The 19,190-nt window shown below is 37.3% G+C and overlaps 1 protein-coding gene across 1 annotated transcript in view; it reads left to right on the plus strand.

The window, feature by feature from the left end:
• Positions 1-18,819, plus strand: part of Herc6 (HECT and RLD domain containing E3 ubiquitin protein ligase family member 6) — a 67,478-nt gene extending 48,659 nt beyond the window's left edge. Inside the window, exons 14-23 of the mRNA XM_021190750.2 lie at positions 2,490-2,594; positions 3,441-3,548; positions 9,102-9,239; positions 11,538-11,681; positions 13,389-13,555; positions 15,056-15,119; positions 15,430-15,500; positions 17,403-17,586; positions 17,679-17,781; positions 18,037-18,819. Of these exons, the coding sequence (XP_021046409.1) occupies positions 2,490-2,594; positions 3,441-3,548; positions 9,102-9,239; positions 11,538-11,681; positions 13,389-13,555; positions 15,056-15,119; positions 15,430-15,500; positions 17,403-17,586; positions 17,679-17,781; positions 18,037-18,251 (1,299 nt within the window). The 3' untranslated portion in view covers positions 18,252-18,819. The remainder of the gene's footprint in view (positions 1-2,489; positions 2,595-3,440; positions 3,549-9,101; positions 9,240-11,537; positions 11,682-13,388; positions 13,556-15,055; positions 15,120-15,429; positions 15,501-17,402; positions 17,587-17,678; positions 17,782-18,036) is intronic.
• The last annotated feature ends 371 nt before the right edge of the window (positions 18,820-19,190 follow it).

Consider the following 19,190-nt stretch of genomic DNA (forward strand, 5'->3'; position numbering starts at 1 on the left):
TCTCTCTCTCTCTCTCTCTCTCTCTCTCTCTCTCTCTCTCTTTACCTGGTGCTGGAGATGCAACTTACGGCCTCCCAGATGCTAGGCAAGTACTCTGTCACAGAACTAAGCTACATCCCACACAGCCCTGTTGTTGTTGTTGTTGTTGTTGTTGCTGCTGCTGCTGCTGTTGCTGTTGCTGTTGTTATTTTGTGTCATGACCAGGAATTTGCTTTCAAGTTATAGCTGGCCCAGAACACTTGGTCTTCCAGCCTTAGCATCGAAAGTGCTAAGATAGGCATCTTCCTGATGCTCATCTTAGTTTTTAATTTTGGTAAAATATTGCTCTGGCTTTCTGTGTGTGTCTTCTTATCACTGACTCTCTCTTTCTCTACCAGGGCCTCATGCACCCTTAGCTGCCTCAAGTCCACTATATAATTGAAAATAACCTTGACCCTCTGGTACTCCTCTCTCTGACTCCCAATAGCTGAGATGGCAGGCTTGTATGCCTCTGGGTTTGTATGAGGTGCTGAGAACTGACTCCTGGGCTTTGTTCATGCTAAGTACAAACTACTAACTAGACTATGTCCCTCAGCCTTGCCTTTTCATCTGAAAGTTAAATCTCTAACCATTTGTCATTACTTTGTAGAACTCTTGCTGGATTTACCTATTAATACTAAATTGTGGTTCTACCTTTGAGTTTCTGTGCATACAATCCTATAATTTAAGAATAATACCATTTTTCTTTTATCTTTTTGCATGTAGTACATATAAGTTGTGCATGCTTGCTTACTGAAATAGTTGCTTTGTGAACATTGTTTCTTCTGGCAACTGTTGTTATAACCCTTACATATATAGCTAATGAGAAACTATATCCTAGATGTGTGTCTTCTTTCTGATTACTTACAAGTGGGCAATCCATATCTTGTTTTTTCAAATAAACCTTTATTTTTAATTTATATGTGTGGGTGTTCGTCTTTCATGTGCACCATTTGTATACAAATATCTATGGAGAGCAGAAGAGGTCACTGGATCCCCTACAACTGGAGTTGTGAACTATCATGTAGTGCTGGGACTTGAACTCAGGTCCTCCAGAAGAGCAGCAAATGTACTTAACTGCTGAGCCATCTCTCCACCCTTCTGCAGATAAACTCTTAACATAGCATACACTCATTGGCTTGCCTTGAGTGATACCAAATATCCAGGTTGAATAGCTATGGGAAACTATGTGGATCCAAGCACAAAATATTACTATCTGTGTTTAGGACGATGCTTTCTGGTTACTGTCTGTATAGAAATCCATAGGTAACACAGAATTATTATTTTTAAAGAAGTTTTTGGCTAAGCCAGCAGTAATTTATTCTCAAGGTCATAAGTATCTTGGTTTAAAGGCCTACTAGGAACTTTGTTTGAAGTCAGAACAGGCAGCCTCTGAGGCTGTGTCTCAGGAGTTCTTACATCTATCTACTCTTGGAAGATGTAGTTTTTTTTTTTTGGTTTTTCGAGACAGGGTTTCTCTGTATAACTCTGGCTGTCCTGGTACTCACTTGGTAGAGTACCAAGCCTCGAACTCAGAAATCCGCCTGCCTCTGCCTCCCGAGTGCTGGGATTAAAGGCCTGCGCCACCAGGCCCGGCGGAAGATGTAGTTTTAACCAGTTCTTCTGTCATCTGTCTTAGAGTACGTATGTCACCTTCTTTGTAGCCTGACCCTAACTTTAAAGGACTCCTTACCCAGTATTCTTACCATGACCTACACTATCTCCATTCTTACTGTGACATGGAATGATGTCTCCCCCAAAGATAGTTTTAACATTTCTTAAATTAAATTTATTGAGAAGATCTTTGTAAATTGACAATGAGTACTTTACATGGATTGTATTTTGGGACACACACAGTGTTTCCTCAAGTATCAAAAATATCTACATGTGAAATTGAAAAAGCAAGACAACACATATACAAATTGATATAGAACTAGCATTTGTATTTGTAGGTAAAGGGGAAAAAAACCCCAACTGTCCTGCAAATTCACAGAGAGACTGACACTGGAAAAGATACATGGAGAAGCCAGAATTTTTTTTAATGACTGATAGATACCATGAGGATAGAAAATTCTTTGCTGTTGTTGTTGGTTTTTGTTTTGTTTTTTGTTTGAGTACAGTTTGTTTGTTCCCTTGTTTTGTTTTGAGACAGTTTCTCTGTGTAGCCTTGGCTGCCCTGTAACTGACTCTGTAGCCCAGGCTGGCCTCTCAGAGATCCCTCTGTCTCTGCCTCCTGAATGGTTGGATTAAAAATGAGCACCACCACCACCTCGTAGACAGAAAATTCTTGAGTGACAGAATTTGATGTTTCAGTGAAATATGCTTAAATGAAGTTTATCCCATTTAATTCAACTAGTCTAAAACACACTTTCTCAGTCACTGACAAATGTATATATGCATATGAATCTAGGTTTTGCATGCTATATAATTTATTAATAGAAAATGAAATTCAAGGTCTTGTTCTCTTTAAGGCTAACTGTCAACTTCCAGAAAGTGCCTTCATCATAAATGAGCTTTCTGGCATCTTTGACTTTGATACAGACACAGGAAGAATGTTCAATCGGGATAAAATTCTGGTAAGTATAACATATCGCCTTGTAAGAATGTTCATGACTTAAAGCAATTGTTAGCAATTATGTCATCCCTACATCAGAAAATGTCCTTATTACAATACTAAATTTGCTAAATTGCATGCCACTGAAAATTTAAACATTTTGTTCATAAAACAAATTTGTTTTCTTATAGAATTATTTCTAAGGGCTAGATACGTAGCTCATTTGGTAGAGTACTTGCTTAGAATAAATGGAGAGCCAAGTTCTTGATCCTTAGTACTGCATAAACCAGGTATAGCTTTGAGGTCCTATAATCTTTATACTTTGGTGAAGGATAAAGGATCAGAAGTACAAGGTCAAAAAAAGAGTACAAGGTCAGGGCTGGAGAGATGGCTCTATGGTTAAAAGAACTGAATGCTCTTCCAGAGAACCTGGTTTTAGCTCTAGAACCCATATGGGCAGTTCACACCTGTCTGCATTTGCAACTCTAGTTCAAGGAGATCAGATATAATCTTCTGGCATCTTTGGACATTGCAAACACTGCATGCATGTCATACACAGATACACATGCAACAATAAAAGACCATAACTTAAAATGATAAAATAATTTAAAAATTTAAAAATAATTTTAAAAAGAGGTGCAAGGTCATTCTCTGGGACATAGTGAGTTTAAGGTCAACCTAGGATATATAACATTTTGTAACATAAACAAAGAAGGAAAGACAGACAGACAGAAGGAAGGAAGAGGAGGTGCTTTATTGTAATAGATTGAAAAGATCCTAACAGTAAATATAGAGATACAGTTAGGAAAGGAATGAATGTCATTTTTTTCATTGTCAAAACTTGTTTGCCTATTTTTTCTTTTTTTAGGTCTCTACAGAATCCTCAGATGTCATTGTTTTCAGTGATTTTCTATTTGTCTTTGATTTGTCATCCAAAATTAAGCTAATGAAATATGACTCATATGTAAAACTGTTGGTATGTATGTTTTCTGTTATTATGCCAAACTAACTGAGGCTATATCCTTTATAAAGGGCTTTATTTAACTCAAATGTTCACTGACATGATGTAGGAATCCTGATGGGCCCGTTCTTATTTCTTCACTACCCTGTGTCCCACTACCAGCATTAAAACACAAAGAGGACCACAAAAGGACTTTGCCATGTGCCATAGGGGCCCGTTGCATTGGATGACCTCACTTTATAACAACCTGTTCTCACAGGAAGTGGCCCACTCTGTGAGGCTCATAGTAATCCCTTCCAAGGGTAGTGTCCCATGATCTAATCCCCCCCCATGATCTAATTATCTTCTAGGAAGTCCAGTTTAAAAGTTAATTATGACCACACTAGAGACAAAGTTTCACATGAATCTTTGGAGACTCAGTTAAAAGATATTCAAGCCAATCTGGGTAACCACTTTTTATGTGTCTACCACTTTTGTTAACTTTGCAGTGACTACTAGTTCTTTTTTCTGAAATATTTTAAGGCAAATGCCAGCTCAAATTTCTTTTCAGGATTTAACCCTTTAGTCTGCTAATCTAGTTATCTCATTCCTCTGTGTTCTGGTCATCTCATGCTGCTTCCAGTTTAATATTTTTCACTTATTCTTTTTATTAATTTTTAATTTAATTTTTAATAAATAATTTATTTATATTCCAAAAGTTGCCCCCTTCCCAGTCACCCTCCCTGAATTCTTCACCCCATCGCTCTACCCCCCTGCCTCTGAGAGGGTGCTCCCCCACCTGCCCAGTATCTCAGAGCTTGACTTGTAAGCATAAACATATTTGAATACTATTTTGTTAATTCTTTGAGAATTTCATACAATGTATTTTGATCATATTAAATTCCCATCAAGCTCCTCCCAGATCCACCCTCACCTCTCTACCTACCTAATTTAATGTTCTTTGTCTCTCCATTCCACCCTGTTTTTAATCCCCAGTCAAATTACTGTTGCCCATCAACCACTCCTGAATTTTACAGTCTTACCACCCCTTCTTCTGTGAAGGTCCCTCAGCCTGCAGGGAAAGTGCATGATATAGGCCCTGTCACAGAAGACACTGAATACATGACTCATAGAACATAGAGGAAATCAAGTAGATACTGACTTGGAAGCTGCATTGGCTAGCTTTTATGGTCCTAGAAGGTGCTATGCACACTACTACAGGAGAAAAAAATCATTAATCTGACCTAGAGATGAATACTGCAAGATAATGATTGTCCTGGCAAGAGATGCCAACTGCTGCAAGAGTGGCATGAGTGTCTGAAAATAACCAACCATTTTCTTGTTCAATTTGAAGCTTATTCTATGAGATTAAACCAATACTTGGCACCAGGATCAGGGCCAAGGAACTTGTGCCTATGTAGGTTAGAGGCCCTAGAGGAGAACTTTCTATTATTATTCTGCTAAATGGACATGGTATTAAAATAACTACTAATGACTTATTGCTATAAACATAGATTATTAGTGAATTTCTCAAACTCTATTAAAGAAACTGCTTCTTATAACACATAGCAATTAACACAGAGACCCATAATTGCTCAACATGCAAATAATGAGACTGCAGAATGCACAGTTCAAATATGACATCTATATCCTATATCTAACACATACTTTCTAATTTTTAGAACTAACTTTCTACTTTGTTTTGTTCCTCTCTCACAATTGTATTACTAGCATACAACACTTACATATAACATTTACATATTATATTATGTCTAAGGAAAAATTGTATATTTATATATAATTATATAATATACCTATACATTAATATAATTATTATATATAATTATTAATATAATTATATATATTATTGCCCTAGTCTTTATATTAAAGATTTTTCAAACTTTTTTGATTGCTACAACTTGTTTTCTAGGTCATTTCCCAGAAAAGATTCATATTGACTTATGATATTTAAATGTTAATGATTTATTGGAATCCAACATCATGCCGGGCAGTGGTGGCCCATGCCTTTAATCCCAGCACTTGGGAGGTAGAGGCAGGNGGATTTCTGAGTTCTAGGCTAGCCTGGTCTACAGAGTGTGTTCTAGGACAGCCAGGGCTACACAGAGAAACCCTGTCTGGAAAAACAACAACAACAACAAAACCCAAACAAACAAAAAAGGAATCCAACATCATACACATTATTGCATTTGTTATAAATCCAAACAACACTTGCCATCTGTATAAAACAAAGAAGTCTAGGGTACCATGTCCACAAAAGAAGCCATTTTGACTCAAAGTATTTCGTTTTATACTCTATTAAGTAGATTTGACTTTGTCAGGGCATCATGCCATCAATTCCAGGTTTTTATAATAAGAAATCAAGACACAAGAAGCATGCTAGTAATATCATTCCAAGAATAAAGACTTATCAATCTTCTGTTATTAGTGTTGTGTTTTATAAAAAAGAAAGAAAGAGCCAGGATATGTTTGTTAGAGGCACAGTATGGTGAGATGGAAAGGGATGCCTCTGCGTGCCCATGCTAGAGCATCCCTTGCTCCTGAGGTGCCAGCCATATGACAGATATAGTATAGAATAGAGTTTATTTAGGGTATGGGGGGGGGGTTGAAGAGGGAATAGAGACAGAGAAAGGCAGAGAGAGAGGTGGGGAGAAAGGGAGGGAGTAGAGGGTAGAGGCCAGCTAGGAACACAGGGAGAGAGAGGGGGGAGGGGAATGGCAAGAGAAGGGACAGAGAGAGTAAGATGGGGGGGGGGGGCCAAACAGCCCCTTTTATAGTGAATCAGGCATACCTGGCTATTCCCAGATAACTGTGGGGTGGAGCCTAGAAGGAATATTAATAACTAGCTCTTTTTAATCACCATGTCATCAGTCAGTTTGACCGAGTCCTATTTTCATCTGTCTGACATTCTGGCAAAGGGAAAAAGTAAAGCCTTTTTCTCTCAAATGTAAGCTCCTCATAAAATTCTTTTAAGCAGTTCCTTCCATATGTAGTGGTTTCTCTATAGAAATGACTAATCGATCATGCTAATGAGAAGATACGTGAACTTTTACAAGGTACATATAAGAAGGACTAGGAGAGATTATTTCTGGTAGAAATTCTCATGGGTGTAATTGCGAAGTAGACTTCACAGCTCTGTTCTCCAAAGGATTTGATGTATAAAGTCAAAACGGTAAGCTCCAAATTAACCTAACTAACTAATTTAAACTAACTAGCCAATTCAAATAAAATAATGTAGAAAGGGAAGACTCACGCACACAGGGAACGGGTGGAGATTATGTGGACAATAGAATAAGATGGAGATTCTTAAACTAGGTCTTCACTAGGCAAGAGAAATTTCTGCCTGTTATGGTTAGTGGCCACTGTGTGTCATTCAGAGCCATGAACAACATTGTCTAACAGTCAGTGTTGCTGAAGTATCCAGAGCTACAGACTCCCGAACACAGGAGTCAATAAAGAACCAGGGGAAGAGAAAAAGCTCAAGGAATAACAGAACAATTTAGTAGAATTGTATGAATGTCTCAGTATGTGGTGGCATGGCAGAGGTCTGGAATAGGGGTTCCCCAGCCCAGAGTCGACTACGCCTTACCTAAGATGGTAGAAAGCTTGTTTGAACAAACACACTTGCCTTAGAAACCCGCTATCTATTAATCAAAGTATCACTATTGCAAAGCAGACCCCAAGGAAGATGTCTTGACAGAGGATTCCTAAACATAGCTTTATTGTTCATGCGCTAGACCTGAAGGCTCAGAGGTATGTTGAAGATCAAATCAAGGGTAGTCAAGTCCAGTGCTAAAATTTTTTTTTATTAGATATTTTCTTTATTTACATTTCAAATGCTATCCCGAAAGTTCCCTATACCCTCCCCCCGCCCTGCTCCCCTACCCACCTACTCCTACTACTTGGCCCTGGCCTTCCCCTGTTTTGGGTCATATAAAGTTTGCAAGACCAAGGAGCCTCTCTTCCCAGTGATGGCTGAATAGGCCCTCTTCTGCTACATATGCAGCTAGAGACATGAGCTCAGAGGGTACTGGTTAGTTCATATTGTTGTTCCACCTATAGGGTTACAGACCCCTTTAGTTCCTTGGGTACTTTCTCTAGCTCCTCCATTGGAGGCCCCGTGTTTCATCCAATAGCTGACTGTGAGCATCCACTTCTGTGTTTGCCAGGCACTGGCATAGTCTCATAAGAGACCACTATATCAGGGTCCCTTCAACAAAATCTTACTGGCATGTGCAATAGTGTCTGCGTTTGGTGGCTGATGATGGGATGGATCCCCGGGTGGTGTAGTCTCTGGATAGTCCATCCTTTTGTCTTAGCTCCAAACTTTTTCTCTGTAACTCCTTTCATGGGTATTTTGTTCCCTATTCTAAGAAGGAATGAAGTATCCATACATTGGTCTTCCTTCTTCTTGGTTTTCTTGTGTTTTGCAAATTGTATCTTGGGTATTCTAAATTTCTGGACTAATATTCACTTATCAGTGAGTCAGTGCTAAATTTCTGATCCAAAGAAGTTTAGCAGAAACAAGACCAAATCCTATATTTACAATATAAGAATATTGAAATTTTAAGAAAGCTCGGGACACTCCTATTTCAAATAGGAGTGCTCCAGAACAGTGTGGTTCCCTGAGACACAGTTTCAGAGACTTCCAAAGTGGATGGTTATTATTTTCATGGAGAATTCTCTCAGAGAATGTCTTCTCTTTGTCTTTTTCCTATTGGCATCAGCTTTCTTCATCTGCCCCATGGCACTTACCATCATTTCTGAGGTTTACATGCAACACTAGACTTCTGAAGGTTGTTCTCTTAGCAGATTTGATGTCAGCATTATGATTACTATAGGAAGGGGTTGTAGACATTTTTAACTACTTAACTGTTCATGGCTGGTTACTCATTTTTGCACATGAACAACAGGTACTACAACTTGTTTGATCCTGTAATTGTATTATCTTAAAATTTAATAACACCTTTCTTAAATTACAAGTATACAGAGCAGTGGCAGCAAGACACAAAAATATTTTTATTAGCACTATTCAATATAAATCAAGCCTGATGCTTTGTGCCTGTAATTCCAGCACTCAGAAGGTTGTGTAGAGGGGTGGGGAAGGTATGGTGGCTGCACCTTTTACAAGAACAAACAATAAACAAGCACTTAAAACTTTTCAGGATTATTTTTTTGTAAAAAGATGGGGAACCATTTAGCCCGGGTCAGCCTTAAATTTGAGCCTTGGTATATATCCCAAAGATGGCTTTGAATTTCTTTCTAAAAATGCTTTTATGTTTATGTCCTGTACTCGTGTATGCCGCCATCTCCATAAGGAGTTCAGAAGATGCCTGGCCTGAGTCAGTTCTCTCCCTTCAGCATATAGGTTCCAGAGAGGTAATTGAGGTCTGGAGGCTAGGCAGTAAGTTCCTTTTCCTGCTAAACCATCTTAGCAGCCCCAGATCTGGAATCTTCTATCCTCTAGCCTCCACCCCAGGGATTGTAGGTCTGCTCCACCATTCTCACTTTTATCCCTGAGAGTATTAAAGGTCCAAAAGATAACCAGCTAAAAATTTCTTTTTCTAAAAGTCTGAAGTCATGGCATCTCCAGAAAAGATGAGATCCTCACAATCCCTTATACTGAAAGTCAGACGAAGTCACCTGGTGGAAGACACATTGCGTCAATTAAGACAAGTGGAAGACTTTGACCTTAGGAAGAATCTATCGGTAATAATAATAATAATAATAATAATAATAATAATAATAATAATAATTTCACTGGATTCTCTCTCTCTCTCTCTCTCTCTTTCTTCTCTCTCTCTCTCTCTCTCTCTCTCTCTCTCTCTCTCTCCCTCTCTCTCTCTCTCTCTCTTTGTGGGAAGGAACCTTCATAATTAAGAAGCAGCATTCACAACCCTGGTTTTCAGAAATACCCCCTTTCCCTTGAGACAATAGAATGTTTAATTACATATTAGTTGCAGGTTAACTTAACTATTGATGGTTAAAATGAATCATTCCAATACTTAATGTCATAAAAATAACCATTTATTTAAAAAATCTTCTAGTGCAGCTGAATTTCTGGGTGTCTTTTTTTTTGATGAATATGTTTGTATTTGTGAGGCAAGGAATAAAGCCAGAGTTTCCACACATGCTAAGCAAGTGCTTTACCATGAGCTACATTCCCACCCATACATGTTTTTGATTGAGTTTGTTCACATATCCAAAAGTTAGGTGGGGACTGACTATGCTATGCTATTACTGGCTGAGGACATTGGGTTATACTTTAATGTTCTTTTTCCTCTTGGGACCAGCAAGTGTGTTCTTCTCAGAGCAGTGCTGGAAATGCAATCTAGTAACCATTAAATATTGTTTGAACCAAAAAAGACTCATAAATGAACCCAAGCCAAAGACTGGGAACATATACTAACTTCTTAATGAGAGACATTGCAAAATCATATTCAAAATAATTCAATCAAGAAATAGTGAAGAACTGAGACGATCTATACACCCAACAGATAGCAAGTGTTAACAGGCACATTTCCCCACATTGTAGGTCTAGGCTCTGCAATATAGGTTTTGATTCCTGCCACTCTTTGTTTAATCCTTTGTGGATGCCTGGTGAGTGTTTATTGTGTAGCACCTAAGGCCATATTACATACAGAACAGAATAATGACAAATGCTGTGGGTAAGAGCTGGAGCCTGGAGTTCCAAAGGGAGTGGATTTTCCTGATACCAGCTGAGACTGTAAGTGGTCAATTCCCAGAGAAAACAGATCCTGGAAGAGAGTACTCAAACCAGAAAGGGCTATTTCCTAGCATGTGATTTAAATAGAAAATAATAATAATAATAATAAAACAAGTTTATTTTATAAGCCAGACTCCTTTGGTATTTAGTTTTCTTATACTTTTGTCTGTGAGGAAGATATCAGTAGAAAATTCTTTCCTCTGTAGGAAATGACTCTCCTTTAAGAGAGAAGTTAACTTCAAGACTTATACAAAATAGACTGAGCAAGACAAGACTATCTTTCCTAACGCTTGTCATCACTGTGAGACCTGAGCAAGCCAAAGCATTTGATCAAACAGTAGCAGGTGCGCTCTCTCAGGCAGACAAGAAGGGCGACATCTGAGAAAGTGAAACTTGAGGATACATACACATATTCAAAATACAAGGCATGGGAGAGCTATAGTGCTTGTCGCGCATGCCTAAGGACCCAATTTAATCCCTAGCACCAAAAAAATCAGGTATATAAATTAATGAAAGCAATTAAGTTAGCCAGAAAAGGAATTGTCAGAATTGGCAGGGTAAAATCAAGTCAACACATGGCCATCAAATCCAGAAACATGGAGAACTGCTTCTTGTTTTTTGTTTGTTTGTTTTTAGATGTATTTATTTATTATTATTTGCAAGTATACTGTAGCTGTCTTCAGTCAACCCAGAAGATGGCATCAGATCTCATTATGGATCGTTGTGACCCACCATGTGGTTGCTGGGATTTGAACTCGGGACCTTTGGAAGAACAGTCAGTGCTTTTAACTGCTGAGCCATCTCTCCAGCCCTGCCCCCTGCCCAACTTTTGAGAACTGTTATCCCACGCTCACTAGAAGGGCTGCTTACTAGAAGTACTTTGAGGAGGGGCTAGAGAACACAAATAGCTGTTCATTAGGCCAAGGTTGCTCAGTCTGAAAGCTACTATGAAGACAGACAAGGTGGAATAACTTGAGAATTTCCTGACTCATGGGTTTAATGCATATTAAATTTTATATCAAGATACTCTTCCTTCTAGTGGTAAGTGTGTCACTCTAAAGGATCCGCTCACCGACTTACCAACCTGGGAAGAAATGGGCTCCTGGCTTTCACTGCTGGGCAGCAAACTGAGGGAAGATAGGGTGTGAGAAGGAAAAGAACTGTATGAATCTTGCCATTTTAGTGAGCTCAAGAAGACCAGAACACACTGAAGACTTTTACATCAAGACCAAGGAGCTATATTTTAAATAACAGCCTTGAAATAAATTTTCTTTCTTTAGGTTGAATTTATTAATGAAACTCCTCCTGAGGGTTTGGGAGTGAGTTCGGAGTTCTTCCACTGTATATTTGAAGAGATGACAGACCCCAAATATGAAATGTTCATGTACCCTGAAAAGGGTTCCAACATGTGGTTTCCAGTCAATGTAAGTTCTGTCTTTCTCATAAAACACATTACATGCTGCAATATGAAAACCACAGTGTAAAATCAGGACTGTGCCACTTGGCTTCTCTATTTTGAGTAGTACCACATCACCTGTGGAACTGCAGCTGTGCTCTGGCATGATTAGGCAATTTGTGGAAAACCATGTCCTGGCATGTGTCCTTAATTTTTAGAGTTATAATGCAGTATGTTTCAAATTAGTAGAGAGAAACTGTAGGTAAACTAGTAGAGATAGCTGTGAATTCTGAGATGTTGGTTGACTCTTTTGACTATAATTATTTTTCATTTTTATCTTTTTAAAAATTGTCTTATTCAGTGCCTTACTATATATTCCAAGCTATCCTTGAACTCACAGTTCTCCTGCCTCTACCTTCTAAATGCTTTGGATTGTAGGCGTGCACCACACTTAGTAAAGCCCTCACTTTAAAGCACATTCATACAGTTCTGTTAAGTAAAAAACAGACCACACACACACACACACACACACAATTTTATATTAATTTATATATGGCTTGATAAAACAGTAAAATTAAGTTGAACCAGAGTGTGTATTACAAATTATGGGATGGAAAACTGACTGGGAGAGGCCTTTGCAGATTGTGCTGCGCTTTAACTCATTTCAGAATTCCAGCAGTGGAGTGAATAGGGTAAGGAGAACTGGGAGAAAACTCACCCTGTGAGTCACTGAACCTCAGAACCTGCTCCCATCCAGAAAGGTACTGGAGCAGGGATCCCGGAATGTCACACTAGGATAGCTTCCTCCCTGGGCTACTGTTTTGGTCTGGAAAGTTTTTTGTCCTTTAGTTTTGGTTTCTCTAACGAGGACAACAAGATGCAGAGAAGAAAAATGCGTTGGTCTGTTTTTGTTGGTACTTTGTTAAGGAGCTCAGAGGTCAAAATCCAAGGGCATGGTGCTGACATAAATCAGCTCTCAAGAGGTCTCCTAACACAAGGCATCATGACAGGATTGTCTGCAGGCAAAGGGTCTACATTGTAAGACAGTATTCCAGAGTGACAACGAGGCCCCATGAGCGCCACTCCAGTGGTAAGCCCCATGTGGGGCTGCATTGCCAAATGGAGCCACCATTCCTGGAACACTCATCTGGCGTTCATTCTGCTAAATTGAAATCTTGCTACAGAACAACCATCCTTCCTTATTGTCACCTGTGTCCATGAATTGGACAGTCAGGACCTTAAAATTCCAAAGGAAAACTTTGTAATTCCACCCGAGCATGATTCTACATTTCAGAAATACTACCACTAACCAAAAATTCATTTATTTAATGTTCTGTATTGTTAATCTATATTGAAAATTATGCAAGAAGCTGGGCATGGCAGCACAGGGCTGTAACCACTCTCTTAGAAGGTACAGGCAAGAGGAGTTCAAGGTCACCCTCAGCTATACAGTTAGTTTTGAGAACTATCAAAAGAAAGTTTTCTCAGTATGTCTCAAGCAAGCAAACAAAAACAAATAAACATAAAGAATAGAAAGAGCATTATGGAAAAATTGAAATTGTATTACAACTTATAAAAGAGTCTGAATTTTTTATTCTTTGAAACTCAGTTTTTGTCTAACGTGATGTTAATTAGAAAAGGGAGCTAAAATTTGTTCTTTTATTGGTCTAGTTGTGCCTTTGTAGAACTGATTATTTATAATAGCTTAGGAACTTTTTTCAAATGTATTTTCCAGCCCAAGTTTGAGAAGAGCAGCTATTTCCTATTTGGAATCTTGTGTGGACTCTCCCTACATAACATAAAGGTTATCAACCTTCCTTTCCCACTGGCTTTATACAAAAAACTTTTGAACCAAAAACCATCTTTGGAAGACTTAAAAGAACTTAGTCTTCTCTTGGGGAGGTAAGTACATATATTTGCTTTATGAAAGCAGCATTAAGTACCATCTTTTTAAGTATAAATAATATCACACATGACACAGATAAGTTATTCAATTTTAATATTGTGTGTCCTGTAGGTGGGCTTCCATTAGCATGACTTGCTGTAAATAGAGTAAGCCTTCAGAAATGAAGAAAAAGCAGATGTTCCTCTGATCAAAAAACTAGTATAATAAAGAGTTTGGACCTGGGTTCTTTATCACGGTGGAAAGTACTTAGGCGAGTTCTCAGGATGAACATGGGTCATCCTTCTTATCCTATAAATATGTATGATGCTATAAGTGCATATACATATATAGATATGGTTTACAAATGTATGCAATGTATAAGTGCACATATATGTAGCTTATAAACAGATGCAGTGTTGTAAATATATGTAATGTGATTTATAAGTAAATTAGTGCTATAAGTGCATATATATATGACTTATAAATACAGTGTTATAAGTTCATATATACATGTGGTTTATAATAAATATATCACGATATGTGCATGCACATAGTTGTGGTTTATGAATAGATACAGTAATATAAACATGTATATATACAGAGATATGATTTATAAATATAGTGTGATAAGATGGTATAGATGTGATTTGTAAAAATATGGTACTATGACTATGTTTATACAGAGATATAATTTATAAATAGATACAGTGTTATAAGTGTACATATTTAGATGTGGTTTATTAATATAGTGCTATAGTACATTTATATGGTTTATAAATTTAGTTAGTACCGTAAGTGCATATACATGTGGTTTATGAAGAAATAGTGCCATAAGTGAATATGAATATGGTTTATCCAAAAATAAAAGCATGTTCAGGTTCACTAGGAACTAAGTGGATAAAATGTCCTTTTTCTGCCACAAATTTTTCTTAAAGTGTTGATAAAAAATTGCATGAAATGATTCTTTTTTTTTTTTTCGTGGCCCATTAGTGGTAGGGTTTATTAAAGAAGGGTTTATCAAGAGTGACAATTTGACATTTTGGCCTTTTCTGTTTTGAATGTTTTGATTGGGTATCCAACCCGGTGCCTCCTCCTTTTTAAACAGCGCATCTACTGAGCCATAACCACAGGCATGTGGTTGTTTTAGTTCTCTTTGTGGCAGGTGCTTCAGAGCATGTGATGTATTTGAAAGTGTCTAGGGTCACTACTCACTAGATGACAACCTTTAACTGTGACAACCAAAGACACTCCAGACTTGACAAAGTAAATTCTCTCTGCTTTAGAGTCTTGTCTGCATAATCATTTTCACAATACACAGCACTATCAATGAGGTAGAGTAGAATAACAAATCAAATTCTAAATCAAGATTATTCTAAGAAGATGAGTGAGAAGGAGTAGGAGACAAAATTTATACTTAATTTTGTGCATGTCTGTAGTACTTAATTTTCCCCATTGAATGATTATTACTTTGAAATTTTATAACATCAAATATATCATTTTAAATCAATTTTCAATAGGAATTTGCAAGAAGTTCTAAATTGTGAGGCTGGTGATATTGAAGAACTTGACATGTATTTTTCTGTAAGTAGCAAGAAATCTTGATTATAGATTGGCTTTAATCAGTTTTTGTTGTATGTATGTATGCATGTATGAATGTATGTATGTATGTATGTTTTAGTGTCACAAGGAGTTGCTAGAGATTGCACCTATGTCAATAAAGTATCCCCAGCCATCATCTATTACTTTGAAAATAATTTTATTATAGAACCTTTAATATGAATTATCAATATTTTTAAAGATAATTAATTTCTATAAAATTTTAGGGATGGTATAAGGATAATAACGACAGATTCACATTTATGTTTATCGGTTGATTATATTTTGGTTATAGATATACTGGGATCAAAAAGATGTTAATTTAATTCCAAATGGGATCTCTGTGCCTGTGAACGAAACCAACAAGTAAGTTTAGAGACCTAAAATATTTACTTTGAAAAGGCATAAAATGTTTGCATTGATACAATTTAAAGTATATTTGAGCTTCTTGGATGTTTGTTTTAGTTTTTTTTTTTTTTAGAATGCTAAACAAGTAGGAGAAGAGAAGAAATGATTCAATAATAAACATTTTTGTCTTTTAAGGTATATTTTTAGTCCCTATTCTCTGCCACAATATATTCTAGATATTGGTAACAGAAGCTTGAAAAGGGCACAATATGTAACTTATATCCTAGTGGTCAGAAAGCTGACACCCAAATAGACAATCATGTAATGTATCAAATAAACCAGTTGGTACCAGTTTATGGGATCTGACTGCAAAATTTTCATCACTGTTCGAAGTTTATTATTTGAAGTATTAGTAATTTGAAGTCAGCCATGGCAGGAATATTTAGACCATAAACATTGGCAAATGATACAAATGAGGTTTTCCTACCTGTCTTTTCTGTTTCCCTTCCCTCTGTCTTCTCTGTATTTCTCTTCCTTTCTGTCTCCTGACATCCCACCCTCCTCCCCCTTCCTTTCGGGAATCTGGTTGTTACACTGGCAGCACATGACTGGTTACAGGGAGGACAGAGAGAGGTGGTTCAAATAGGCTAGTTACAAAAGCTGTTTAAAGGGGTGGTGGTGGGGTGGCGGTGGACATGTGCCTAGTGGACATGTTTCTATACCCCACATAGTCCACTTTCCATTGCTGTAATGAAATATCAAATACTGGGTAACTTTATAAGGAAAAGAATTTCATTTATGTCACAGTTCTGGAAATTCAAGGACCATATCTGTGGGTGGCCTTCTTGCTAGCCTCATCTTGAGTGTGAGAGGGCAGCACCGGACAGACATGAGGAGTGTGGATGTGTATCTTTTCATCTTCCTCACTCACCTAGTAAGGCTGCCAGAGTTCAGTCATGGGGCTCTTCTGTGTTGATTTCATGTAACTGTAATCACTCTCCAAAGGTCCCACCATGAACACTATAGTTAGATCAAGTTTCTACCTTCTTAATACCCAACAATGGGAGAGATAAATCTCACCACGTATGTGCTTGCTGGACAGAGTCAAACCACATCCACACGGTGTCACTTACCACTGGGAACTCTATCATACTGTGGAAAGTGCATCCGATAATGCAAAGCCAGCCTTGCAGAACTTATTTTCATAAAGTGATCCACTAGAAAAGAGTTAGGGGGTGCGAGGAGAAGAGAGGGGCCAGCTCTGAGAATTTCATTTTCATAGGAAAATCTGATGATTGCAAAGAGAAAGCATGCCATCCTGGGGAGAATACTTATAACATGGTTTCCTGCAAACAAGGGGTAGTCAGGTAAGGATGTCAGAAAGGAATGTGTAGAGGCAAAGAAGCAAGGGCCAAATGGCCGGACTTATCCCTGTAGTTCCCTGTGGTATGAAAGCATATGACGTTCCATGGTCACCATACTCCATAAATTTTGGAATTTTGACCATTCTTTAAGCTAACTATTTACTATGCAGTAAATTCTTCTGATGCTGGAGAGCAGCTAGTGAGGGAAAATAGCTAAGCTACAATATTTAGTAGGTAAGATTGTTACAAAGCATTTTCCATGTATAATGAGCCCACTGGGACATGTCCCTGTTCAAAGACAAATATTCAGATTGGAGATAAAATTACTCCTTATAATAAGGAAAATGAGAATACCATAGAGTCAGAGTCTTTCTCTTATATTCTCTAAGGACCTTTTTTTTCTAGTTAGTCAGGTTTTCATTTCCCTGTCTTGTATAGACTTGTTGGCTACACAGAAGATATACTTTTCATTCTCAATAGAGTAAAGAGAGAAAAATAGATAGTATTGTAGTCACAGATAAGGCATGTCATTTATTTTTATTTTTCTTCCCTCAAGGAAAGACTATGTGTCTAAGTGTGTTGATTACATTTTTAACATCTCTATAAAGACGATTTATGAAGAATTTCATAGAGGATTTTACAAGGTGTGTAACTGGGATATAATTAGGAAATTCCAGCCCGAAGAACTAATGACAGCAATGATTGGAAATGCTACTTGTGACTGGAAACAATTTGAAAATGTAAGTGGTATCCCAAGTACCCTTTAACGGTTCCAAATAACTGATGCATATCCTTCCTAAAACTTTTTCTCTTTTTTTCTCTTGTTCTAAAGAATTCAAAGTATAGAGCTGGATATGACAAATCACACCCAACTATTCTGCTGTTTTGGAAAGCTTTCCATGACTTAACTTTGGATGAAAAGAAAAAATTCCTCTGTAAGTACTATAATACATATCCACTTTTCAGGTAATAGATCATTTTAATGGCAAGGCACATATATGTGTAGAGCACAAACCCCCAAAGCCATGATTTTTCTAGGCTTCCCCTGCCCCTGCCCCCGCCCCTGCCCCTGTGCAGTTTTTCTGCACAAAAAGTGTGCTCAATATTTATTAAATGTGATCATTATTTCTTCTTATGTATCTTGAAATTTTCTAGATGAAAATTCTTAACAAAATTGTATTCCTTTCTAGTGTTTCTTACAGGATGTGATAGGCTGCATGTGAAAGGCATACAGAATGAAGGGATAGTATTCCGGTGTCCTGAAACCTTCAGTGAAGAAGATAACCTAAGATCATTGACATGTTACAGTATGCTAGACCTGCCTAAGTATTCCTCAAAGAGAAGAATGAAGGAAGCACTTCAGGTTGCAATCAACAGTAACAAGGGATTTGTCTCACAGGAATGATGCAGAAACATTCACCTCCCAGCAGTTCACAGCCTCAGGAATTAGGCTTTTCACTTTGGGATTCTTCTGTCTTTCCTTAATCTAAGTAGGGACAAGAGGTTAAAGGATTTTACTTTAATTGCACAGTTTTTGAGATAAATAAGTTATAAATTAATATTTTAGTGAAAAATATCTGTAAAACATGAGGTGCATTGTTAATTTTGCTGCTTTAGAATGTTTGTTTGGGTTGAAATATTTCCAGAACAACAATGTTCATTTAATAATATACTAAAGATTTAAAATGTTCAATATTGTGAGCTAAAGAGAGAGATCAGTGGTTAAGATCACTGGCTGCTCTTCCAGAGAACCAGGGCTCAATTCCCAGCACCCACATGCCTGCTCACATCCCGTCTGTAACTCAAGTCCTTGGGGATCCAACACTCTGCTCTGGCCTCCAAGACATTCCAGGGATATGGTACACAGATATCCATGCCACCAAAACAGTCATACACCTAAATTAAAATAAAAAATAAAATAAAATAAAATAGTGTTTATTTAAAGTTTTATTGTACCAATAATAAACTATTAGTTTGAAAATATTAAGAAACCATGTTTGGAAAGCTTTCAACATGTTTTTGAAGCATATAGGTGTATATTTTATATTAAGGAATATATTTAGAGTTGTGATTTTAGAAAATTCTAAATGATTTATTTTCAACTTCTAAGTGTTGACATTTATTATTCGTCAAAGATATCTATACTTAGTACAGTGTTGCAAAAATACATTCTAAATATAGTTACTGTTATTTTAGTAAAATACTGAAAACAATCAGGAACTCATACCTACTTGTGGTTGGCAAAATGTGAAGAAAGTTGAAATATGTCTTATTATGANGCTANAGAGTAAATTAACAAAGCAACATAACTGCTATGGGAAATGACCAATACATCTTGTATACT

This window comes from Mus pahari, chromosome 2 (genome assembly GCF_900095145.1).
Source record: "Mus pahari chromosome 2, PAHARI_EIJ_v1.1, whole genome shotgun sequence".
NCBI classification, from domain to species: domain Eukaryota; kingdom Metazoa; phylum Chordata; class Mammalia; order Rodentia; family Muridae; genus Mus; species Mus pahari.